This window comes from Monodon monoceros, unplaced genomic scaffold (assembly GCF_005190385.1).
Source record: "Monodon monoceros isolate NGI ecotype Baffin Bay Population unplaced genomic scaffold, NGI_Narwhal_1 Super_Scaffold_13, whole genome shotgun sequence".
NCBI lineage: Eukaryota > Metazoa > Chordata > Mammalia > Artiodactyla > Monodontidae > Monodon > Monodon monoceros.
Window position 1 is genome coordinate 13,438,709 of NW_021703769.1, and position 26,256 is coordinate 13,464,964.

The 26,256-nt window shown below is 49.1% G+C and overlaps 1 protein-coding gene across 31 annotated transcripts in view; it reads left to right on the top strand.

Annotated features, from left to right (window-relative positions):
• The window catches only part of ZMYND8 (zinc finger MYND-type containing 8), a 126,013-nt gene that overhangs the window by 8,129 nt on the left and 91,628 nt on the right, over nucleotides 1-26,256 (top strand). For 19 of the 31 annotated variants that reach the window (XM_029220532.1, XM_029220546.1, XM_029220547.1 and 16 more), the window contains one exon: nucleotides 1,494-1,564. In XM_029220532.1, the coding sequence (XP_029076365.1) occupies nucleotides 1,494-1,564 (71 nt within the window). Of the gene's footprint in view, nucleotides 1-1,105; nucleotides 1,130-1,381; nucleotides 1,404-1,493; nucleotides 1,565-22,237; nucleotides 22,415-26,256 lie in introns of those variants that run through there. The other 12 variants (XR_003793128.1, XM_029220528.1, XM_029220533.1 and 9 more) reach the window with 4 other exon arrangements.

Genomic DNA, 26,256 nt, shown 5'->3' on the forward strand with positions numbered 1-26,256 from the left:
CAGAAGCAATGTCTTCTGATGAAAACCATTTGTGACAACATGTCTGTTGTTTCTTTGGTGATTTGTGTCCCAGGCTTTCTCTACAAAGGCAGTGTGGATGAAATTGTCAACGGGGTTCAATATCAGAGACCTAAATGTGTTAACATTCTGATTTAAAAGCACACTGCCTTTCTGTTTCTTCTCTCTGCTGGGACCAGTGAAGTTGGAGGCCTTTAAGTTCTTCTAACTTAATTCTCAGCTCTCATCTCTTCCTTTCTATCTAGTCCCATCAAATACGGAACTCTCCTAAATGCAGCTCCATCTGACCCTGAGGTTCCAGGACTTTTGGGACTTACCTTTTGTCTCGTCACAGTCCCAGACCACGAAACACAGAAGGGACATTCTAATCCTTCCTGCCTTACGCAGCATCCCCTCTGTCCTGGTTTTTGAGTCTTCCAGGTGGAAGATTTCAGCCATCTCAGTTGGAGATGCACCCCATTTCTTCTTGTTGAACCACAGTCCGATGGAATTGCATCTAGAATAATTGCTCAGGTTCTTATCACTTCGTCGTCAGCCTAATGCCTGGAAAGTTCCAGCACCTCAAACTGTTGGCACTTAGAAAAGCAGAACTTTTCCTGGCTTGGCCTGAGAGATGTGTGTATGTCCGTGGGGAAGATAGGGAATGGCCTGTACCCTGTTCAGTGGGGAGTTCCAGCCGAGAGAGCGAAAGAAGATTCTGGTGGCTGGCCCACCAGCGGAGGGGCCTGCTTTCCCTGCTTCTTATCCCAACCCCCAACTCTCATCCTGTCTTTTAAATAATCCTTCCTCATTCCACTTTTGTGGTGGGGGTAATTAGTCATAGCTCAAAAGAGTGCTGAATGCTTTCTCTAAGCCATGCCTGCTACAGGGAGGAAAATATCCCAGGGGTTGGGAGTGTGGAGACCCCAGTCCTAATTCCTGGGCTAAGTGCTGGTGGTTTGAATGTTTTGAGACCAGGCCTTTTGCTTCTAGCCTGGGCATATTTTTCTACTTTGTAGCTTTAACCTATATATTTTTTCATGTTCCTGCCTTGTCGGGAAATAGTAAGATTTCGCCAGGAGGTCTGGGAAAATACTCTTTGCCTTGCAGAATTCAGAGATCTGAACTCCAGGTACCCCGAAAACCACCTCCAACCTGAACCCAGTGTTAACAATGAGAAACTGATTTACTTGAAGGCTGGGGTTTCATTGGTCCATGGGGGTAGATGGTAATTGTGTGTCTTAAAAAAGCCTTTTGCATCTTCCAATAGCATGACAACTGGAATAGTAATTTGACTTCAAGAACAAGCTAGTGTTTAAAAACACTCCTATAGGACTCTTAACACTTTGTTTGATATCAGGGTGTGGGTTCCTTTCCCCCTACCCTTGGAAGATTGTCTGAAAAATGTGGGTTTGTTGTTAGAACTTCTAAATAACCGCCCCCATGGGGCAAGTTCTTAGTCTACCTAAACGTGAACGTAATTTGCTCTGTTTCAGCTTGGCTGAAGAGGAAATAAAAACAGAACAGGAGGTGGTGGAGGGCATGGATATCTCTACTCGCTCCAAAGGTAAGTAAAAATCTCGTATTATCTATCCAGAGCACAGGAGGAAATTGGAATTTCTTTTTCTTGTTGTTTCAGTGCAGTGAAGTGTGGCTTACGAGTCGAGGCTCTAACACTCCTCCGATTTTGAGAGGTTGGCACCTTTGATGGATGAACCTCATTTATACAGAAATCTTTTGATTTGCTTTCCCTTGGCATGTCTGTGTAGGTGTTCTGACCTGTCGGAAATTGTCCCGACAGTAAATTTTACATGTGAGTGTCATGACGGAGGGCGGCTGGCTAGCTCTCTGCAGGGTGACTTTCGGGAATCAATTTAAATAAAGCATGTTCTAGAAGCAACTGGAGTCTCCAGCCGCTGCTAGGTTTCTGATTTCAGTAACAGGCCTCTTTGGAATCGCAGAGGTGGAACGAAGGTGACCCACTTCCTTGGTAAACGTTGGTCTTGGTTAGAGATTAAAGGGAAACATTAGATTAAAGGTGGAATGCTGGGGCCATTGTTTGCGTGTAGGACAGAATTGTGCAAATCAGAGTAAACATGGTATGTGCTTCTATTCAGAATCCTGTGTTAGAGCTCTTCAAGGATCTTCTAATTGAGTCATTGGTACTTTCTGATTGGTCTGTGTGAGATTTCACGAGGTTTCCCACAAGGAAGCAGTTATTCACATTTTGCCTTCAGGGTGCTTTTAGAAATGAGCTGCAGGAACATTTCTCACCTCTTTGGTTGATGAAAATGCGCATCTCCAAACTTAGTTGTTGTACCTCGGTGGTATTCTTTCAACAAGTCGCTGAGTACCTGTGCTGGGGTCTGGGGGGAGGCGGGAAGGACTAGACAGAGGGTGAGTACAGACTCGGCCAGGAAGACTCCAATCCAGCCCAAGAGCTTTTTGAGGATTTTGATAAGACAGCGTGTCGCTGTGGGCAAAGACGAGGGTCAGAGGGTGGTGGCATGGCGACCTGGGAAGCAGGGGCTGGCCGTTGTTGCTGCCTGACTTGCCTGATGGGGGCCTGGGCCTGGTTCAGAGAGGAGGGGAGGCCCCTCAGGTGGACAGGCCAAGCTGTCCGGGTGGGTGGTCGGTGCCTGGGGCGGGGGGGGGGGCCCAGTCGGAGGGCTGCTCCCCTTCACCAGACCCCCATCCCCACCCCCCTGCCCAGGCTGGGCCCGCAGCACCTCTGATGGTGAGGGGAGCCCCAGGGGAGTCTGAAAAGAGGTGTTTGGAGACAGTTGCTGATGGGGAAGCCTGTCTCAGTCCCCCCACTTTGGGGTCAGAATTGAGCGTGGAGAAGGGAGCCTAGAGAATGAGAGCTGGGAGCTGGGCTTGCGGTCCTTGCTCTGCTGCTCACTTGGACACGTTCTGGCTCTGCCCCTGTTTTCTTATCTGTAATATGGGCTGTCAGATGAGATTCTAAGGTTCCTTCCACCTTGGGCTTACTCTTGTAAAAGTAATACTTGCTCTGGCATTTATGAAGGCTGTGCTTGTAGGGTCCAGGAGCCTTTTCTTACCTGGCAAGAGATGGGAGGTGGTGTTCCCATTTTGCTGTTGAGGGAACCGAGACTCCGAGTGGTAATGTCTCCCAGGTAGAAAGTGTAGGATGGGCTCGAACTGAACTGAGGCTTGGACTCCAAGGAGGTGCTTCTTTCCTGAGCCCTCGGTGCCTGGAAGGCCCTGGAGCCCTGTTGTGGAGACTTCTCCAAAAGGGTCAGAATCTGGGACCGTCAGCCAGAGCAGGAGGCCTGTTCAGCTCAGGCCCTTTTCTCTGCGTGTGGAGACTCCTCTTCTCTTCCCCTTGAGCGTGGAGACCCGGCTTCTTGTCTTCTTTCAGACCCCCAGGTGCTCCTAGCCCTTCACCTTCTGTGTCTGGGCCGTCCGAGTTGTGACCACTCTGGGGTCATCATAATCCCTTATCCGCCCCACCGCATCCTCTCCCGACAGCAGGCAGGGCGATCTTGGAAAAACACTCCATCAGGTACATCTCATCTTGCTGAGTCCCTCCACTGACCTTCCAGCGCCCTCAGGCTCCAGTCTGAAGTGACTGTGACCAACCTGCCTTGGCCTGACCCCTTCAGCTTCCTTCACTTTTGTTTACCTTGTGACAGACACTCTGCGCACCTGACCCCACTTGAGCTCCCCAGCCTCCCTCCCCTCTGTCCTCTCCTGGGGGCCCTTTGCCGGGAACGCCGCCCTGGGTCCTGCTGCCTGGTTCTCGTCTCAGCTTCTTCTCAGATGTCAGCTCCTGAGGGAGGCCTTCAGCGGCCACCCTGTCCACAGGAGCCATTCCGTCATTTTCTGTTATGTTTTTAAAAATAAACTTCTAATTTTAGAGCAGTTTTAGATTTAGATTTCCAGGTAAGTTGTGAAGCTACTGCAGAGTGTTCCCGTACCACCCCCCGACGCACACACACGTAGTTACACACACACACACACACAGTTACAGTTCTTGCCCTGTCATTAACACCATACATTGGTCTGGTCCATTTGTCACAATTAATGAATCGGTGTGTTACTACCAACTAAAGTTGATGCTTTGTTCAGGTTTCCTTAGTTTTTCCACTAAGATCCCTTTTCTCTTCCAGCACCCCATCCAGGAGCCCACATGACATTTAGCTGTCGTGTCTCCTTAGAATCCTCTTGGCTGTGCCAGTTTGTTAGACTTTTCTTTGTTTTCGATGGCCTTCCTAGTTTAGAGGAAAACTGCTCAGGTGTTTTGTAGGATGACCCTCATTTGGGGTTTATCTGATGTTTTTCTCATGGTTGGATTGGAGTAGGCCGGAATTACGGGTTTTTGAGAGGAAGACCTTAAAGGGCCGTTTCTGTCACGTCATATCAAGGGTATATATTATGAACATGATTTATCACTGGTGGTGTTGGCCTTGATCAGTTGGCCAAGGGAGCGTTTGTCAGGTTTCTCCCCTTCCTCTTTGGAAGGAAGTCACGGTGCCCGGCCCACACTTACGAAGTGTGGGGAGCCATGCTCCAGCTTCTGAAGGCCAGAGTATCTGCATAAATTATTTCATGTTGTTCTATATGGGAGATTTGTCTTGTTTCTCCCATTTATTTGTTCAACCGTTTATTTATATCAGCAAGGACTACTGTTTCATACTTTGGGTTTTGTATTATTTTGTTGCTCAAATGGTTCTAGCTTTGGCCACTGGGAGCACTTTCAGTCGGCTCCTGTGTCCCTTTGACGTCATTGTCGGTTGATTGATTGATTGAACACTTTCTTAATTTCTGGCACTGCAGGATCTAGGCTCATCTTGTATATTTTCCCCGAGGCCCCTGGTTGTTATTGGAGAATGGCCTTAGAGACCAAGATCTGGGCGCTGGATGTGCTCATTGCTGCTGAGGTGTCTTTGCTTCTAGGTTCTGTCAGCTGACAGAGCAAAGAAACATATATATGTGTATAGGAACCCACATGTATACACATCTATAAACATTTCTATCTGCATCTCTGTTAAATTGACTTCATACACTTGTCTCCAGTTCTGATCCATTACCACATAGATCATTCCGGCCTTCTCCCCTTACTGATCTGTAATTTCTCACTCCCACAGTGAGAAAGCGTCTCCTACCATCTGCCATTCTTTACCGTTTTGTGGTATACTTAAAATCTTACATTCAGTGTTCGGCTTGGTGAACTTTAACACGTGTATACACTTATGGGACCACGGCCCAGATCAAGTTAGTTGAACATTCGTGGCATTCTGAAAGGCTCTTGGTAACCTCTCGTCCATGACCTTGTACTTCTATTTATTTGTTTGTTGATGATCTCTTCTGCTACAGTGTTAGGCTCCCTCTCTCTCCAGGCCCTACACCGCCATGCTCAACCTCTCCCTCCCATTTGAGAGGCAGGATGGCATGGAGGTTTAAGAAAACCTGGCTTGGGCTTCCCTGGTGGCGCAGTGGTTGGGGGTCCGCCTGCCGATGCAGGGGACACGGGTTCGTGCCCCGGTCCGGGAAGATCCCACATGCCGCGGAGCGGCTGGGCCCGTGAGCCATGGCCACTGAGCCTGTGCGTCCGGAGCCTGTGCTCCGCAACGGGAGAGACCACAACAGTGAGAGGCCCGCGTACCGAAAAAAAAAAAAGAAAACCTGGCTTCTGGAGTCAGACTCCCTGGGTTTGCATTCTGCCTGCCCTCTGCCTAGCTGTATTTGTGGTGCAGTTTCCCCTTGTACATGGAGATGATAAAAATGGAGGATTATGGTTGAGATTAAACTTGCTCACGTGTGCAAAGCACCCAGAACAGTGCTGGGACATGGCGAGTGCTCAGAAATGTTAGCCATGATTAGAATCAGTTGAGCAGGGATGAGCTTGTGTTGATAAGCCTATCAGGTGGAAACCCTACTCACCAAGTTCTGCTTCTTTCCCTGCTTCCAGCCTCCAGGAAGAGGGCATGGAGGTAGTTAATGAAGAATTGTATAATCCAAAATACATAAAGTTTATATAACTGAATATCAAAAAAAACAACCCAATCAAAAAACAGGCCGAAGACCTGAATAGACATTTTTCCAAAGAAGACATACAGATGGCCAACAGGCACCTGAGAATATGCTCAACATCGCTAATCATCAGGGAAATGCAAATCAGAACAACAGTGAGATACCACCTCAAACCTGTCCGAACGGCTATCATCAAGAAGTCTACAAATAATGAGTGTTGGTGAGGATGTGGAGAAAAGGGAACCCTTTGTGCACTGTTGGTGGGAAGGTAAACTGGTGCAGCCACTACGGAAAACAGTATGGAGGTTCCTCAAAAAACTAAAAATAGAACTACCATGTTATAGCAGTTCCACTCCTGGTTGTATATATATGATAAAAAGAAAAGTAATTTGAAAAGACACGTGCACCCCAATGTTTGTAGCAGCGCTATTTACCATACCTAAGACATGGAAGCAACCCGTGTCCATCAACAGATGAAGGGTTAAAGAAGATATATGTGTATACATGAGCGTGCGTGCGCACACACACAGTGGAATATTACTCAGCTATAAAAAAGAATGAAATTCTGCCATTTGCAGCAACATGGATGGACCTAGAGAATATTAGGCTTGGTGAGATAAGTCAAAGACAATTACTGCATGATACTACTTACATGTGGAGTCTAAAAAAATAAAACAACTGAATGTATATAGCAAAAGAAATAGGCTCACAGATATAGAAAACAAACTAGTGATTTTCAGTGGGGAGATGGAAGCAGGGAGGGGCGCAAGGTAGGGGTATGGGATTAAGAGATACAAACTCCTATGGGTAAAATACAATAGATTGGCAATAGGGATATATTGTACAGCACAGGGAATTGCGGTCATTATTTTGTAATAACTTACTGGAGTATAATCTACAAAAACACTGAATCGCCATGCTATACACCTAAAACTAATATAATACTGCAAATCAGTAAAAAAAATTGCGCAGGGCACCCCAGCAGGCAGGTTCGGGACCGGCATCCTATCCGCTGAGACGTTTGAAGAAATCTGGTCTGCAGCCTTTTGGACTGATTTTCTCTCAGGGCCTTTGGAGCCCCTGTTCTGGTGGGGAATCGTGAGGGGGATGGCGTCACCTGGTTTCGAGGGAGACCTTCCTCTCTCCCCAGGGATTGTGTTGGATGTCTTTCTTTGTGTGGAGGTGAGTTCCTATCCTCCAGGGTCACCGTATGGCCAGGTGACTGGCTGCTTCTGTGTCCTGCGAACCTTTCTGATAGAAACTCTCCGGTTAGGTGAGGAAATCGCATATGCAAAGAAAGGCCTGGAGGTATGATACGGGGTGGGTTCTCAGAGCTGAGGTCAGCCTGGTCCAAATGTGACCAGTGAGCAAAAGCTGGAGTGAAGGCTTATTTCTCTTTCAGTCCTAATTATTCAAAATCCGCGTTGTGATGGTGAGGGCTCTGTGAACACAAACTTGTTTCTCTAGCCTGCTTTTCTTATGCTTTGGGACATTCAGTGCTTCAGCTCCCACCTGGTACCATCTGATCAGGGTTCTTTGGTTGTGAGCAACGGAATCCGGCTCTGGTTAATTGGAGCAGGAAGGGGATGGACGGGAAGGTGGTCGGTTGGCTCATGGGGTTGAGGGAATGGGTGGAGGCCCAGGGCTGCTCTGGGGAGCGGAGCTAGTATGCAGCCTCCTCGGGGTCAATAGGGCAAAGTCCCTAGGGAGAGTCCCTTACCTAGTGTCATGTTTCTGCCCTTTGGCTGGGGAAGGGCCGGTATCTAGACATCTGGACCCCCCCCAACGTTGCCCCCACTGGGAAAGAGGTAATCCTCAAAAGAGGATGAGGTGACCACCAGGCTTCTTGGGAAACTGGCAACGTCATTCCCTGCTTGTGGGTGGAGAAGAGGCCCCGAACTGTACTATACTTGAGAAACTTAGAAACTCTGACAATAATTGGCGCAGAGTTCTTTAATTCTGTTCCTACACCTAGTTTGTGCGACCTTTCAGGTTCTCTAACTAAATTTCAATTTGTACACCCTCTTACACCTGACACATACTCACTTATTAACTGAGTAATTCCCAAGCCAGGCATTGCCATAACGCCAGCCGTGACATTTACCGGAGCTTTTTAGCTCTTGGGAGACAAAGCTCTCAGGCTTTCAAGATGTCAGGTTGACGTTTGTGTCTGGGGGTAATGATCTGCTCAGAAAGATGCTCAAGCAAAACTCGGAAATACCGTCTAGGTGCCAAGTGTGTTGGCCTTGCTGATGTTTTCTGAGTACTTACTAGGTGCCAGGTATTACATGCAAATTACTTTGATTCTCATAATAACGCTGTGTTACAGGTGTTTTTATTCCCATTGTATAGTTCCGGAAACTGAGGCTGAGAGAGATTAATGAAGTGGCAAAGTGGAGAATTGGGGTCAGGTTTTATCTCTGATTTTAAACCTTTGTACTTGGTCATGAGCTCTACCCCAACGATCCCAGGTGAGATGTCTGCAGGGGCCCGCAGGTGGACCAGTGAGTGTAGCTGGCATCCAGGGATGCTGGGGCCTTTGGTGAGTTGGAGAGTATCTGTCCTAAAGGGGGAGGGTGCCTCCATTTGATGGCTGACGAGCTGGAGCAGGAATATGGCTCACTGGGTGTCACCACCTGGGAGTTATTTTTTTGCCCCTGTAAAAACGCCTGGTTTAGCAACGTGATCCGTATAGCCCAGTTTCTGAAAGACCGTGCATGAACCCAACAAAACACATCTCTGGGCCACAAGTGGTGGAGGGTTGTGGGTTTGCTTTCTCTGCGTGAGACTGGACACAGCACTGTTCATTGCAGGATTTTGGCCACACGATGCAGGAGGTCAGAACAATCTCCTCCAAGGCCAGGGACTTAAAGTCTGAAAAATGATGGACGCTGGGAGCTCACATCTCCGTACAAAGGCTCCCCTGTTTGGGCTGCTTGCATCTTGATCCTGCTGTGTGTGCATTTTGCAGTAATGATTGTGGTGTATGGATGCCAGACTGCCAGAGCTGAAACCATTTTTAAAAATGTCTGTGTAATGTCACCCGCACAAGGGAACGAGCCACTTGGAAACCACGCACAGATGTAGCGGAAGCCCAGGATATTAAAATCTTGAACAGTATCATTCTTGCTGAGATTTGCCTGGGTATGGATATGTTTTCCGAGACAGGATGCTGGGGGATATACAATTACAGCAATTTGCTAACCAGCCCCAGACCTCAATTAGTACAGGATCCTCGTTCTCACTGTTGTATGTAAATTAAGACTGTTTCACCAAGGGATTGTTTATGAGGGCGGCTATGAGATAGAGACCTTCTATCATTTTTTTTTTCCCCCCAAGCAAACTGTTTAAGAAAATAAAACCGTAAACACTCTTAAATCACAGCGCAATACGGAAGTGCTGAGAATTTTTCTTTTCAAAAATGAGCATCAGTATTTTTAACTCTGTTTTGGCTCTTCTACATCTCCAGCCCAAGAAGTGCCATCCATGTACTGTGCAATGGAAGGAATTGATTTGCGAGTTAGATAACTACCAGATTGTTCCTCTCCCAACAAGGTCTAAAATATCGCGGAACTCTGAGGATGTTGGATACGGCTTTCCAAATGAGAAACCTACTTTCTCTTCGCCAGCCTAGCATCCGTGCGTCTGTTCACGGAATCCTGTCGGCACATCCGTGCAATTTATCTTTGTGGTTTACTTGTGGAAAACGTTGCGTTTGCCCCAGTTTTGAAGCGTGACCCCACGTTACATGTTTATGTGACTACTGTTACTCCGGAAGACTGTGATCTACAATGGACCGTTTTCAACCATAGTTTCAAAAGAACCGCCTCTTCTTTTTCCTCCTCCAAATGCCTCTAGAGTTAACTTTCTAGGTCTGAGGCCTTTTAGAGATCCTGGCACTTTTTTTTTTTTTTTTGCCTGAAAGTTTCCAAGAGTAGTTATTTCATTTTGCTCCACTGATGGGGGCCCCTTTACTGTTGGCTTGAGGGGAGAGAGTTTGGCAAGGCCACATCTCACAGTGGGGGTGTGCGCAGTATTACATATTCGAGGCCCTCTCCGTGCTCCCGTCCCTCCCCCTCCACATTCCCTCCACCTGTTTCCAGTTTTCCTGGAGCCCAGAGATCCAGCATTTCAAAGTGAACAGTAACATGTTTTTTTTTTTTAAAATGTTGATCATCTTTATGTGTTTTTAAAAAATATTATTTGTTTATTTATTTATTTGGTTCCGCCAGGTCTTAGTTGCCGCACGTGGGCTCCTTAGTTGTGGCATGGGAAGTCTTAGTTGCGACATGTGGGATCTAGTTCCCTGACCAGGGATCGAACCTGTGCCTCCTGCATTGGGAGCGCGGAGTTTTAACCACTATGCCACCAGGGAAGTCCCAACAGTAACATGGTTTTTATTTTTATTTTTAAAATTTTATTCGTTTATTTTTTTGGCCATGCCGTGTGGCCTGCAGGATCTTGGGGATAGAACCTGTGCCCTTGTGTGGGAGCGTGGAGTCCAAACCACTGGATCGCCGTGGAATTCCCAGTAACATGGTTTTTAATCCGTTCACAGAATCGTGCAGTGATCACCACGGTCAATTTTAGAACATTTAACAATCACTCCCCATTCATTGCCCCTTTACCCTGACAACCACTAGTCTACTCTCTCCCTCTCTGGATTTGCTTATCTTGAACATTTCACGTAAATGGGATCATTCAGTAGGTGAACTTCTGTGTCTGACTTCTTTCACGTAGAATAATGTTTTTAAGGCTCATCCACGTTGTAGCACACATCACTTGATTCCTTTTTATGGATGAATAATGTTCCATCGGGTTATTCCATTGTCATATTTTGTTTTATCCATTCATCTGTTGATGGACATTTGAGTTGTTTCCTATTCTTGGCTATTATGGAGAACAGTGCTGTGAATGTTCGTGAATGAGTTTTTGTGTGGATGTATGTTCATTTCTCTTGGGTGTAGACCTAGGAGTGTGGTTGTGGAGTCATGGGGGTTAGCTCTGTGTTTAACCTTTGGAAGAATGTACAGACATTTGTTTTTGTTTATTTTATTTTTAAATAGTTTTTTGGCCGTGCTGTGCAGCATGTGGGATCTTAGCTCCCCAACCAGGGGTCGAACCCGTGGCCCCCTGCAGTGGAAGCGCAGTCTTAACCACTGGACTGCCCGGGAAGTCCCCTGTACAGACTGCTGTGAACATACTCGGGTCTCTTCCACATTTCCTGTCTTGACCTTGCGTCTTTCCTATTAGCAGTTCTGCTATTTCTGGCCCCTTCAAAGCCAAACTTCTTAAGAGGAGTGTCTGTACTCACGTCTTGGTTTCCTCACCTCCTGCTTTGTCCTGCCAGCTCCACCCAGACCCTCCATGTTAACAGTTATCACTGGGCTTCCTGTAGACTCCAGTGGATGGTGTCAGTACTCCCGTGTCTTGATCTCAGAGGCATTGGATTATTTTTCTTGCTGATCATTTTTCTCCTGGAAACTGTCGCTTCCAGTGTTTTTCCTTCGATTTCCCTGGCTCCTTCTCTTCTCCATTAAATGTGGGAGTTGCTGAAAGTACTCACCTTGCCCAGCACGTTCTTTTCCTGGGTGATCTTGCCCACAGCTGTGGCTTTATGACTCACAAATATTTTAATTCCAGCCTGGATTTCTCTGAGTCATGATGCAGAAGGCCAGCTGCCCACCTGACTGCCCTGCCTGTTGTTCATGGGTGTCTCAGACTCAACTTGTCCAAAACTGATTTCACTGTCCACCTTCCCTCCTGCTCTCTACCCACCCCGACAGAGCACCTGCTTCTCCACTATGATCAATAAGCCAGGACTCTGCCAGTTGGCTAGGCCAGGGATGTGCGACTGATCCTGGATTCTTCTGTCCTTTGCCTTTTTGTGTCGTTTACTTAAAATAATATATCGTAAACATCACTCTTCTTCAGGTTATCACCAGTAAACTGCAGTAGTCTTTTTTTAAAAGTAAATTTATTTATTTAATTTATTTTTATTTTTGGCTGCGTTGGGTCTTTGCTGCGCGCGGGCTTTCTCTAGTTGCGGTGAGCGGGGGCCACTCTTCGTTGTGGTGCGCGGGCTTCTCATTGAGGTGACTTCTCTTGTTGTGCCGTACAGGCTCTAGGTGCAGGGGCTCCAGTAGTTGTGGCTTGCGGACTCTAGTGCACAGGCTCAGTAGTGTGGCGCACGGGCTTAGTTGCTCTGCGGCATGTGGGATCTTCCCGGACCAGGGCTTGAACCCGTGTCCCCGGCATTAGCAGGTGGATTCTTAACCACTGTGCCACCAGGGAAGCCCCTGCAGTAGTCTTTTAATTGGTCTCTCATCTCTCTCCACCCCACCTCCTGATCTTTCTAAGAGGAATCTCTCTTCCGGCTACTACCTCCTACTTTAAACTCTTAGGGGCTTGCTTTTGGTTTTAGGATGAAGATCAAAGTCCTAAAATTCTCATGTGCGGGCAGCCTTTCCAGCCTCCTGCCTCCAGGGCCCCCTTTCTCTCCACTCCAGCCACACTGATCTTCCAGGTCCTAAAAAGGAAGATCCTCCTCTCTCCTTTCTCTCCTAACCTCCTACCTCCCGGATACGAAGGCTACAAATGAGGGTGGGTCCTGCCTTTTGTTTTTGCATATCTCATTTTCCCCTGTGCCTCTTTTACTACCGCTGTGTCTGTTCTAGTTGGTGCACAATAAATACGTCTTTTGAATGAACGAGTGAATGATTTGACTTTATCTACCAGATGGACAGAACTTTTTTAAAAAATTAATTTTATTTTTGGCTGCGCTGTGTCTGTTGCTGCGCGCGGGCTTTCTGTAGTTGCGGCGAGTGGGGGCTACTCTTTGTTGTGGTACGTGGGCTTCTCGTTGTGGTGGCTTCTCTTGTTGTGGAGCATGGGCCCTAGGCACGTGGGCTTCAGTAGTTGTGGCAGATGGGCTCAGTAGTTGTGGCTCGCGAGCTCTAGAGCGCAGGCTCAGTAGTTGTGGTGCGTGGGCTTAGTTGCTCTGTGGCATGTGGGATCTTCCTGGACCAGGGATCGAACCCGTGTCCCCTAACCACTGTGCCACCAGGGAAGTCCGGACAGAACTTTTCTCCTGGAGAAGGATGTAAAAGTAGCCTTTCAGCCAGAGCGGATGGCTCTGTTTCCAGCATCATTGGTGCGTGGAAGTAATTACCCAAGCTCAAATGTCTGCTCTCTGAAACGATTGTTGGCTTGTCTGTCTCCCTCCCCCCCCCCCAGGGACTCAGTACTCTTTGAAATGGCCCCCTTCCCTCTGATTTCTTTCCTTCCCCTGGTATTAAGACCACTTTAAAAAAAAAATGAATTATTTGGCTGCGCCGGGTCTTAGTTGCGGCATGTGGGATCTTTAGTTTTGGCATGCAGGATCCAGTTCCCTGACCAGGGCTGGAACCTGGGCCCCCTGCATTGGGAGCGTGGAGTCGCAGCCACTGGACCACCGGGGATGTCCCTAAGACCATTTGTGATGGGCCCTTTTCCCAAACACAAGTGCGATTGTTTGCTCGTCTGCTTTGCGTTGCCAGTGGCTTCTGAAGACGACCCCAGTCCTGAGCAGAGATTCAAGCCCCTGCTCCATCTGTCCTCTCTGGCAGAAGCTGCCCTCCTGTTCAGCCTGCCGGGCCCGAATGTTGGTTCTGTGATGTGCCAGGTTCCTTCCTGCTCCTCGCCGGGTCACACCTTTGTAGATCCTTCTAGGCTTCTCTCCCTGAGGACCTGCCTTCCCCCTGGCTTCTCCACATCCTTGGGGATCCAGGCTCCCCTCTTTCAGAGCCTTCATTTATACCTCCTACAGTGGAGTTCTTTAGCTTCCAAAGTTGAAATCGCCCCCGGGGGAATTCCCTGGTGGTCCAGTGGTTAGGACTCCGTGCTTTCACTGCCGAGGGCTCGGGGCTCAATCCCTGGTTGGGGAACTAAGATGCTGCAAGCTGCGTGGCATTGCCAAACAAAACAAAACAGTAATCACCCGGAAAGTCCCTTAAGTTGCCCAGGAACTGACAGTAATCAGCTCTGATCAGACATTCTCATGCATCCTAGAGGTCTGAGTATTTCCAAGCTAGGCTAAAGGTGGCAAGTCCACGTACACATTTCTAGACAGCAAATCATTACGCCTTGAAGATCCCTCCAGTAGGGGTGGGTGGAGGATTCTGAAGGGTGCTGCTTGCCTGCTAGGCTTCCTCCCTTGTCTGTTATATATTGAGCTTCTATAGCTATGCTTGTCTGATAAGGTAGCCACTAGCAGTATGTGACTGTTGTAATTTACAGTAATTAAAAAAAAATGCCTTCCTCAGTTGCACTAGCTACTTTGCAAGTGCCCAGAGGCTGCACAGATATTAGACAGCACAGATACAGAATGCTGCCATCATTATAGAAAGTTCTTTTGGACAGCACTGCACTACAGCTTTCATATATTAATATGTCATGCTGGATGCAGTAGGTGGAAACACCTAGCCATGGATTGGCACAGCATAGAACATGCTCAAAAAATTACTGTATTGGTGTCTTAAGTTTCACTTGATTAGATTCTCCTGGGCCTGCTCTTTCTTTGAAAAGTTATGTAAAGAGAGAACACAGCTATCTTCCCATCTTCCCAAGTTGGCATTTCTTATCCAGGCCACACTGAACCTCCTTTCTGCTGGGCCCTTTGGCATGTTGGCACATTGGCTGGGGGAAAATAACCCAGAATGTGCTGGGCAGCCCTCTCCCCAGCCTTCAAAACGTTCTGCTGTCGAATTCACTTCCCTGTGTGTCTCCTCGCCTAAACTGGTAAGGGGACCAGGTCTCTCTGACCTTTTTAACGTGAGGCAAGTGATTTGTAAGTAGCTGCTCAGTAAATGCTTTTTGAATAAAGACTCTCTCCCAAGAAATAGAAACTAATTAAGGGAAGAAAATGGTTTATTGGATTTTCCTTTCAAATGATAAAATCAGTGCATCTCCTGGCAACAAACTAAACAAAGTATACAAAAAAAAGGCTAAAAATTCTCTGTCAGGTAACCTATGTTAACAATTTGATATACTTTTCGCCTCTCTCTTAGAAAAATATAAACAAATGTATATACCATGTTGGGCTTGAACTGTCTAGATCTTGGCCATTCTAGCAAAGTATCCTTTATCTCTTATCCCTCTGTTTACCCTCGTGCCCTTCTATGCTTTACTCTGCCTTGAAGGGATTTTTAAGGTTTAATTATCTTGACAGTTAAGAATGATGGAAACCTTGGCAAATGGGGAATTTCATGTTCCACCCTAAGGGTAGGGGAAACAGCCTGGAGGATGTACTATGTGGAAATGGGGACCTTGTGTGCCTGGATCTTGATTTTTGTTTGTTTGTTTGTTTTTTGTTTAAGAGAAGCTAGTAACCTGGATTTCCAGATGCAGTTTCTCCTAATTTTAAAATATTAACAACTAACTTAAATTTAATTAATTAATTAATAAATAATAATTATTATTTTTGCGGTACGCGGGCCTCTCGCTGTTGTGGCCTCTCCCGTTGCAGAGCACAGGCTCCGGACGCGCAGGCTCAGTGGCCATGGCTCACGGGCCTAGCCGCTCCGCGGCGTTTGGGATCTTCCCGAACCGGGGCACGAACCCGTGTCCCCTGCATCGGCAGGCGGACTCTCAACCACTGCACCACCAGGGAAGCCCTATTAGTATTTTTAAATAAATTTATTTATTTTTAGCTGTGTTGGGTCTTTGTTGCTGTGCGCGGGCTTTCTCTGTTTGCGGCGAGCAGGGGCTACTCTTTGTTGTGGTGCGCAGGCTTCTCATTGCAGTGGCCTCTCTTGCTGCGGAGCACGGGCTCTAGGTGCACAGGCTTCAGTAGTTGTGGCATGCGGGCTCAGTAGTTGTGGCTCATGGGCTCAGCAGTTGTGGCTCATGGGCTCTAGAGTGCAGGCTCAGTAGTTGTGGCGCACGGGCCCAGTTGCTCCGTGGCATGTGGGATCCTCCCGGACCAAGGATCGAACCCGTGTCCCCTGCATTGGCAGGCGGATTCTTAACCACTGCGCCACCAGGGAAGCCCTAACTTAAATTTTAAAAGAATTACCCAGCTGTGGGTGGACTGGATTCAGTCTGGGGTCCTTCAGTGGGCCACCTCCGGCCCAGGCCATTGCTGTCAGTTTCCCTAGATGATTTCCGGACACTTGCTTCCCTTCTAGATCACTGGTTCATCTCATCGGCTGTTACTCGGGCCCTCTTCCTAACAAGGCTGACCTGGTTTTGTCTTTCACCTCCTTAACCAGCCTCTAGTAACTCCGCATCACCATACAGGAATGTGGGGACCGTCTTTTAAACCAGGCTGCTATTTCTTGGGTTGGGACCAGATATACTAGTAGTTGCTGAGAGTTGCTTGACAGATATCTTTCAGTTCTAGACTCTCAAGCCTGGTGAGATGCTTCCCTCTGAGAAGCCTGAGGGAACAAGGATGGAGACAGGAAAGAGCAGATTTAATTTCTCTCGACGCTCGCCTTTTGAGTGGGACAGAGGGAAGATGAACTTGAAAAGCCATTTTTTACTTTCCCTTTTTGAGGCTGAACCCATATTGCTGGCTTCACATGGATAAGTACCTGCGTGATGGGCCTCTTGCTTTATCCTGCTGCGGCAGCGCTGGACAATCCAGGCAAGCATTAAGGGAGGTGTGGAAAAGAGAACCCCAGCCTTAAAAGGGTCTGATAAGAAAAAGGGCAAAAATGTGGATTTCCCCGGTGGCGCAGTGGGTAAGACTCTGCGCTCCCAATGCAGGAGGCCTGGGTTTCGATTCCTGGTCAGGGAACGAGATCCCACATGCATGCTGCAACTAAGAGTTTGCATGCCACAACTGAGGAGCCTGCCTGCTGCAGCTAAGACCCGGCGCAACCAAATAATAAATAAATAAATAAAGTTGTGTTGCTAAAGAATTAAAAAAAAACCCAAAACTTAAAAAAAAAAAAAAAGGCAAAGAATCTGGACTAAAAGATTTGGTTAAATGGTCATCACAGTAGAGGGTCTCCCAGTGGGGAGAGTGTTTTCCCTGGAGAAAGTCATTCCTCGTTTCTAACGCTAAATCATTCTGCAACAATAGCTCTCCCCAAGAAGACTGGGGAAGAGAGTTAGGAAATGAGTGGCCTGAGAAAACCCTCCCCTGAGTTTTCCCCCTTCGGTTTCTCAGTAATTGCGTTTAGCTGCAAGGCCCCATCACATTCAGGATATAAATCCTCACTTAATCGCCTACTTTGGGGGAAGTGGGCTCTTTAGGCCAGAAACGAGGATGGCTGAGTACCTGTTGAAAAGGTAGTTTCCTCCTCTAGTTTCTTGCTGACCCTGGAACGGCCAGGCTCCCTTTTGTGTAATCTTCCCTGTCCACGTCACGACCCTACGGCTGTCTTGGTTTGCCCGTCTTGGTTTGCTGGGACAAATTCTTAGACCTGGGAGGAAAAACTGGATTTTCCAGTGATCACACTCTCATTTAGCTGATCAGAGGTCTATTTGGGGGCTGCCTCTGGGCCAGACTGTGTCAGGCATTGGGCTACAGCAAAGAAAGTCAGAAAAACTGAGATCAAGGTCACATGCTGGAGGAGACACAATGAACAAATGAACCAGCAAAAAAGAAAATAAGTCGCAACAATTTTCAGCTGGAGATGACCACAATGAAGGGGGAAAGAAACCTACTTTAAGATGATACCGTAAGAGGGCTGGAGACTTGGGGTGGCCACGGAAGGCTTCTCTGGGGAAGTGACATTTAAGCCAAAAGTTGAAGTTGTCAGCTATGGGAAAGTTGGGCATACAGCATGTTCTAGATGGAAGAGTCAGCAAGGACAAATGAACTTGGCTCGTTAGAGGCTGTTTGTGGTTAGGGCTAAGTGAAAGGAGGAGAAAAGGTGGGCGGGGCGAGATCCCTAGAGGCATGGTAGATACTGATAAGATGCTGGGTGTCTACAGTAAGCCCCTTGGCGGGTTTTTAAAATTAATTATTATTTATTTAGCTAGCTGCACTGGGTCTTAGTTGTGGCACGCAGGATCTTCGTTGTAGCATGCGGAATCTTTAGTTGCAGCATGTGGGATCTAGTTCCCTGAGCGGGGATCGAACCTGGGCCCCCTGCATTGGGAGCACAGAGTCTTAGCCACTGAACCACCAGGGAAGTCCTCGCAGGTTTTAAGTAGGGGGCTACTTATTTTATTTAGGTTTGAAGAAGGCTGCTAGCAAGGGCAAGTGAATAGTCCCAGGGCTTGGATCAAGGTGGCAACTGTAAAGGGTGGACTGAACGGGAACAGGCAGAAGTGAGGGTGGGCAGGGGAGGAACAGCTCTCTGCAGAGCGCTTGCTATGTGCCAGATACCACGTAGGCACTTCCATGCCTCCATCCTGACCCTGCCGGGTTCAGCATTCTTCGTGCACGTTGCAGATTATGGGGGTTCTGAGGCCTCCTCTCTCCCAGGCTTTCTGAGCCTCATTTGAGTAGGGAAGAGAGGGCATTAGGAGGCGTCCGGGGGTGGAAGGTCAATCAGCAAGGGTAGGGCTGGGTCTGTGGGCCACCACCTGGTGCTTCTGCTTTGATCTGGGAGAAAATCCTAAGCCCTGAGGGGATTTTGAGGCTGGCTTGGGTTGAACTTGTGCCAGCCTGGGAGGACTTACTGTGAAAGTTTGTATTTCCCATCAGTGAACCCCTTTCAGAAGCCGGTTGAGAAGGGCTGATCGGGCGCAAATCGGGGTGAAGATGCATAATGATTTGGGGAAACTGGTTTGAGATTTCTGGGTTAATGTCTTTTCTCTGCCCTGGTGCCTCCTTCCCCTAAAGGAGAATTACCTACCAGTAATAACTGGTGGTGCTTTGATGAGCTGTTCACTGTGAGTGCATTGCCTCCTTTATTCTTAACAGCCCTTTAAAGAAGAGTCAGTTACAGCTCTAAGAGTTACAGCTGAATTGACTGAGGCACAGAGAGGCTAAGTAACCTGCCAAAGAACACACAGCAGGCAGGTGACAGGGCTTGGATTCAGAGCTGGTGGCTTGGCTCCAGAGCCCACACCCTGAACGACAGCATTGTGTTGACAGTGGCCGGCACCAAACATGCCCTTAGTGATGGAGAATTACAAGGTGGCATCCCGGAACTCAGGGAAGTCACTTGACTGGTTTGGAGCGCTTTGGAGTGGGACCCAGCTGTGATGGAGCCCCCAGCATGCTGCTTTGACCTGCATGCCTCAAGGCCACAGAAGATTTTGCCTCTCTGAGCCTCACCTATGAAATCGGTACAGAAACACCATCCTTGGACTTCCCTGGTGGTCCAGTGGTTAAGACTCCACGCTTCCACTGCAGGGGGCACGGGTTCGATCCCTGGTCGGGGAAGTTCTGCATGCCACGTGACGAGGCCAAAACAGGAACAAAACCCCATCCTTACGTCGTGGGATATTTGGGGAGGATTCGTAAAGTAGCTTCTTAATAAACGTTAGCTGTGAATCGCATGAGCCCAGTTTGAGAAGGAAAGAAGAGAGAGATTTTCCTGGCTCCCCCTCTCCCTAATGTGTATTCACAAATTCCCGGAATTTGTCCTGCTCAGCTTTTTGTCCATCTGTGATCAGTTTCTTATTCAGTATTTCTAGATTGAACAAATTCTGTATTCATCCTGTATTTACCAGCCACTTCCTCATGGGCTTGTTTCTCTCTGGGCCTCAGTTTCCTCGTCAGTAAAATGAGGAGTCTGTGGTCCTAACCTCCTCCTCGAACTGTGGTGAGGAGCAAGTCAATTGACATTTGCATCGGGAACAGTGTCTCACAGGAGATAAGTGGTCAACAAAAGGTAGCTGTTATTACTATTATTTGTTCTTGGCTGCCCTCCCACGGCGGGCAAGGGCCCTTCCTCGGGAGCCCAGATGTCTAGGAGTTGTTCAGTGACTATTTGTTGACTGACTGGTCCCATTGTTTTCTTCTCTTTGAAATCTGAAGTCAGGGCCGCCAGGTGAAACATAAGGCACTATTTTCCTTTTAATGGCTGCAGACGTCTCTGTAGGTGGTGTATTGACAGAGGGGTAGACCTGCATGGCAGCTCGCTGGAAGTTTCTTTACCACCAGAGTTTCTCAACATCGGGTGCTGTTGACATTTCCTGGGCCTGATCATTCTCCGGGGTGGGGGGGCTCTCCCGTGCACCGTGGGGGTGTTTAGCAGCATCCCTGGACTCTGCCCGGTAGATGCCAGTAGCAACCCCTCTCTCTTTGCCTAGGGGTGACAACCGGAAGTGTCTCCAGACATTGCCAAGTGTCCCCTGGGGGGGGACCGGCTTGAGAACCACTGTTTTTCACCGTTCTAGACACCTGAGCCCCTTAAAAGCACCTTATTAATGTGGGGGCGGGGTGGGAGGATGTGCTGAATTCCTGCTTGCTGGGGGCTGGGGATGCAGACGTGGTCCCTGGCATGTAGTGAGAGTCCCATAAATCTTGTTGTTGTCATCCATTTCTCCCCATAGTCATTTAAACGTACCTTAAATAGTTAAATACGTGACAGGGATCAGAAAGAATTCAAAGAGGAGTTCAGTGTTGGCTGATTTCCTGGGTGTTCCTCCAGGCCTTTTCAAACCCAGAACCCACGCAGCTCTCACCCAGGTTCTATTTCTGGCCTTTTTACACTTGAATTTTGCCCCAGGCCACCACATAAAGAAGTGATTCCTTCTCTGTTTCATTTTATGGCTGCATGTCAGTCCCCTATGGATGACATTGAAGTTACTTCTCATCTTTGGCTTCCATCTAAGGTGTGTTGCAAGGGCTGTGCTAATCCATCCTTCCGTGCACTCTTAAGCCTGGGGACCTCCGTATCCAGGTGACGTTAAGCATCCTTTTGACCAGGGTAACTTGGGTGACATTCTGGGCCTAAACATCTTTACTTCCTCAAAAAAAGGCCATGAGGCGACTAGAGGGCCGGTCCCTTCTTCCCTGGTGTCTTCCTAGAGAATTTTCTTAGTCTTCGTTAAGGTGACTCTTAGAGAGGCCCCCGCCCAGGGTGTGTGGGGAACGTTGCCTGGTTATGAGCGGCAGCACCTCTTCCTCCATCTGCCCCCTTCCTTGCAGCCTCTTCATCCCCCTTTCTTCTCCAGCCCGCTTTGCTGCTTCAGCTGCTGCTGGCAGTCTTTTTGTTTTTGAACTGTCCCTCTGATGCTGTAACTCCCCATTGCAATTTGAAAGCCACCCACCAGCACCTGAACTTTCCAGAACCTGAGCTGAGTCCCTGCAGCCTAGATAATAATGCACATGGGCTTCAGCCACTAGAACCAGGGCCTCCTGCGAGCTTGCTCCTCCGCCAGCTACCGTAAAGGCCAAAGGCAACTGGTTTCTCCACATTTTCTTTGTGGTGATTTGGCAGAGTTTTCAGGGCCTCAAATATGTACACAACGTCGGATGCAAGCCTTCTGGGCCTGGACCTGCTGAACGGGTGGGTGGGGTGCAGCAGTTTTTCTTGTAGGGAGTTAGGCCCGGCCTCCCCCTCTCTGTGAAGACCGAAAGAGCTTGGCATTCTGGAACCAGGAAATTCCTGTTGAGATGTCGTCGTTTTTTCCAGAGGGCTTCATCCCAGCTGAGGGAGGTGCGGGGAGCAAGGGCTACGTGGTGGCAATTGCCTTTAGATGTTGAGGCCTAAACAGTGAATTCATTTGTAAATCAGCCTCTTCTCCCTCATTGCAAGCAATTTCTGTCTTGCCTGGAGGGTTTGGAAGTTTATCTTTTACATATGAATGTGCCCATTAATCACCACTTCTGCATTATTGGGAGGGAGGGAGGGAGAGAGAGAGAGAGAGAAAAGTGGAGGGAGGCGGAGAGAGAGAGGGAGGGAGGGAGGAGAGAGGAGAGGGATGGGGGAGGGGGAGGGGGAGGGGAGAGGGAGATTGAGTTTGTGTGTGTACAGTGGGAAGACGGTTGAGTTTGTGTGTGTACAGTGGGAAGATGGTTTTCTCATTTCTGGGAGAGGCACATCAGAACTAAAGATAATTGGAAACAATTATTTCAAAACACCTTCAAAATGCAAAAGCCATCCCAACTTCATCCCCCTGCCTGCACCCGCCTTCTGATGTGTGCGCTCCAGCGGGTAGAACCACTGCAGCTTCTTGTGTTTATCCACATCAGCGAAATAAATGGCTCTTCGGTGCTCGCGCTGAAGATTTTCAGCTCAGCCGAGCTGCCGTCTGCCGAGGGTGGTAAATTAGAGCCGAAAGCCCAGGGACGCGAAGGCACGTCGCCGGGCCTCCGGCTGCCTGATTGCAGGGAGGTGAGGCTGTCCTGGCCGCGCTGGTCAGCCTGGTAAGTGGTGACTCTTAGCCTGTCGGCAGTGCTGCTTCCTCCTCCCCCTGGGAGAGGCTGCTGAGGATCCGGAAGCAGGAATTTGTGCCGTGTGGGAGCCTCAGTTCTCTTTAAAAGAGAGGCTAGGCCCTCAGAACAGCAGAGCTTTCTCGATGGCAGGTAAGCACCCCATCCCAGGGTTACCTGCCCCTCGCTTGCTTGGCCTCTGCGGTACCCGGCTTCCTGGTACAGTGACATTTCCCCCAAGTTGAGAGTGACCCTCTTCCTCCCACTGCCTCATCTCCATTCCAGCCCTTTTTTTCCTGATCTGGAAGTTCACAGTCACATGCGGGAGACCTTTTAGGAGCCCAGCTTAGGCCAGTGCAGCCTTTCCCTGGGGAGGCCCAGGCTGAGGCCCCGTCTTCCAGAGTCTGTGGGTCCAGGAGATGCTCCAAGTCAGCAAACTATTCGCCTGAGAGTTTCTGTCGCTTACGTGTTCCTTGTGGCTTGGACATTGTCTGTGGCAAGAAAAATGATGTGCCCTCCCTGTCCCCATGCTTTGCTCCGGATTCCCCTCCTTTTCTGGTCCCGGGCCTGGAGGACATTCCGGGCTTTTGTTTCATTAGGGTGTAATTACTGGCTGGAGAGGGCCCTAAGATTCCTGGGGAGGGAGGTCTGTTAAGGTACCTGCTCTGTGTCTTTGGGAAACGCCTTGAAATGATGCACTGCGCTAGGCTCTGCTGCTCCTGGAGAGCAGCGTGTGGTCACATTTGGGGGAGGCCATGGCGAGGCCTGGCAGTTACCCCACGTGTCCTCGTGGCTGAGCCTGCACAGGCCTCTGCCCCTGCGCCTGCCTTGGCCGTTACAGGAGGAAACCTGGACTTTGCGCGGTCCTGTGGACGTGGAGAAATCGTGCCCTGGGCTGATTCCCGGCTCCACTTTATATAGGCTGGCGTTTCCGTAACTGAAGCTGTGGCATTGATTTAACATGCTCCTCGGAGAACTCAGCTCTGCTTTTGGAGAGGGATGGTGGTGGAGGAGGCAGAGGGGAAAGAGGAGGAAGAGGAATGTGTGTGGCTTTAAAAAAAAAAAACAGCTGCTGTTTATTGAGTGCTTCCTCTCTGCCAGGTATTACACTAAGAGCATCACATGAATTAACTTGTTTAATCTGTGGATAACTCCACGGGGTACCACCATCTCCATGTGACGGAAGGAAGAGCGGAGGCACAGAGAGGTTGAGGAGCTTGCAGGGTGGCGGCAGGACTAGGTCCTGACCACTCTGTATCCTCTGCCACCCGGCCTGACTTCACTGTAGGGTGACCACTTGACTGTCCATCTTTAGCCAACCAGTGGTTGGTCACCCTACTTCCGGGGCCTTGGCTGCTGGTTCGGGCCTGTTGACCGAGAGTCTTTCATTCAGCCCCTGTCCATGTTGCCATTGAGCTCATCAAGGAAATTTAACACCCACAAAAACACACCACAGGGCCGGTCCTCCAGGCCCTGGAGTCCAGGGGAAGCGCCCGGCCTTCAGCTGGGGCCTGTTCTCTCTCCGGAGGAGACAATTCCCTGTAACTGGTGTGTCATTTCCTAGACTCTGGAGAAGGGCGAGTGCTGTGACTCAGGCGCCGGATGTGAGTGGGGGTGGGGTGTGACTGGCCTGGATGGATGGACACTGGGAAGAAGTGTTGGAGGAGGGGAGATGGCCGTGCAGCCCCCCAGCCTGTTTTGTGGTGTAGACCAGCCTGTGGTGCCACCAGTGAAGGTCGGGAGGTGAATCTGCTTCCTGGGAAGCGCCTTTGGGAGAACGACTTGCGTCATCAGCAGGTGACACACCATGATTTTCCACTTTTCTCCCGGTTCCTGGAGCTCTCCAATCCCCACAGCCCACCATCTGCAGCTGGAAAGGAAAAAAGCAAAATGAGAGTGTACTCTTAAAACATTTTGAGCCCCTGAATTAGGAAGTCTTTGGGCTGCAGAGCTGAGACAAACCTCTCCCTGGGGTGAGGCCACCCATTGGGCCTTTGGAGCCGCACTGCCTGGGTTCAAATCCCAGCCCGGCTACTTGTGTGATCTTGGGTGGGTGACTTAGGGGGAAGGGCGCAAAAGGCATTTTGAACAGGGTCTGGTGCATTGTGTGCAATTCAAGAACATCTTAGCTGTTAATACCCGCGGCTCAGGAAAGCTAAGAGGCTGGGTTATCTGGAAGGAAGGCGTCCCTTAGGTCAAGGGACATCTAGGAAGGCCTGAGCGGGATTATTTCTGGCCTATCACAAGACACAGGTTCAGGGAGGATGTCGTCACACGCTTGGTTCCTAAATACTCAGTAGACCTCGCCCTATTATTAAGATTTCAGTGAATTGGCACAGGAGGGGAAAATTCTGCTGTTTCCTGCTCCATGCCAAGCTGTTTCCCTGAGTCACTGCTCTGGCCTTTTCTTCTAGACCGCTCTACTGCCTCGCCCACGTTAACTCCTTCAGAACCAGACTTATTTTGGGATGGAGGGGGTGGGCCAGCCCTGTAAGAATCCCAGGTCCTGCTACTTGCCAGGAAGGTCTTTCAGATCAAGGGTGAACCGTTTCCCTGGTGATTCACTGTCCAGTGGCTGTGTGTCATCATTCACGATTACACATGAAATGCATTTAGAAATATGTCCCTGTCAGTATTAAATCATTAAAGAGGGGAGGAAAACACCCCCCACAAAACCTTTGACTCAGCTTTCTAGAAAAGGTCCTCAAGGCAGCTTTGTTACCGTGACTACAGCAAGGTTCCCACCCACCATTCTATCACCAGCAGAGGCCTAGCCTCCGTTGGAGTGGGTAGGTTTTTAAGTTAGAATGCTGGCCTGCTGTCTCATACCTGGGAGGGACACTGAATCCAGCCAGCATTTCTCAATTTTTCTCCCTAAGAGGCTTCAGTGAAAGCCTCTGCTGTTGACAGATGTGTCTGTTGTGTGGAATCTATTAAATTTCTACCCCTTGGATACAGCCACTGAATGCTCATTAACTCTGGAGGGAGTCGGTGTGTTTGTAACCAGGAATGGAATTGGGGATTTTCTCTCTTGCTCAGACTAGAGGGTTGGGGATCCTCTTAGGTATGGGCAGCCTCGGGGCAGACTCCTCCTCTCACTGGGTTAGACCCTGCTGCCCTTTCGTTTCCTGGTGGCCTTAGGTAAAACTGTCTCCTTAGCGCTCAGTGGCTTATGAGTGCATTCATTTCTAGGGATTCCCCCCGCCCCGCTTTCACACGGAATTAAAGAATTGCAGAGTTAAAATAGACTTTACGATCCTCTGGCCCTGTAGTTTTTTAATCTTTAGAGTTGATGTCTCCTGTGAGAAGGTGAAGTAGGCTCTGGCCCCTCTTCCCAAGAAACTGCCTCCACGTACAGAACCTTGGCATGCGGATCATGGGGCCCTGAAGCATTTCCATGGGCTCCGGGTAAGAACTGGTCTGTTCCTTTTCTCCATCTCTCCTCCCATTTTACAGGTGTGTCCCTGAGGCCCTGAGAAGTATGGGGAGTCGCCTGGGGTCATGTGTTTAGCTGTTTTCATTCTTTCTCCTTGGCTCCTTGCTTGGCTTTCGCTTCCTGGGTTCTGAACCAACCCTACAGGTAGCGCGATGAGGAAGGAGAGGAGATCAGCAGGAATCTCTAGGCTGGAGAACTCACACTCCATCCCCCAAACATGCGACCTAGAGCATCTCGAATTAGCGTGCACCTTAATCCTCCAGAAGGCTGGTTAAACCCCCTGATCACTGGGCCCTATTCCAGTTTCTGGCGCTGTAGATCTGGCGTGGAGCCTGAGAATGTGCATTTCTAGCAAATTCGTAGGTGATGGCTGCTGCTGCTTGCGTGAGGACAGCACTTGGGGAACCATCATCCTAGATCTCAAGCACAGGTGAATGACTTATACTGCAGTGGGAGGAGCTGGAGAGCTTTCTGGCCCCAGGGGTCGACCAGGTGTGGGCTGGGCTGTGGGTTTCGTCCACTGTGCCCCATGCTCCAGCTCTGCGGTGCTCCAGGAGGC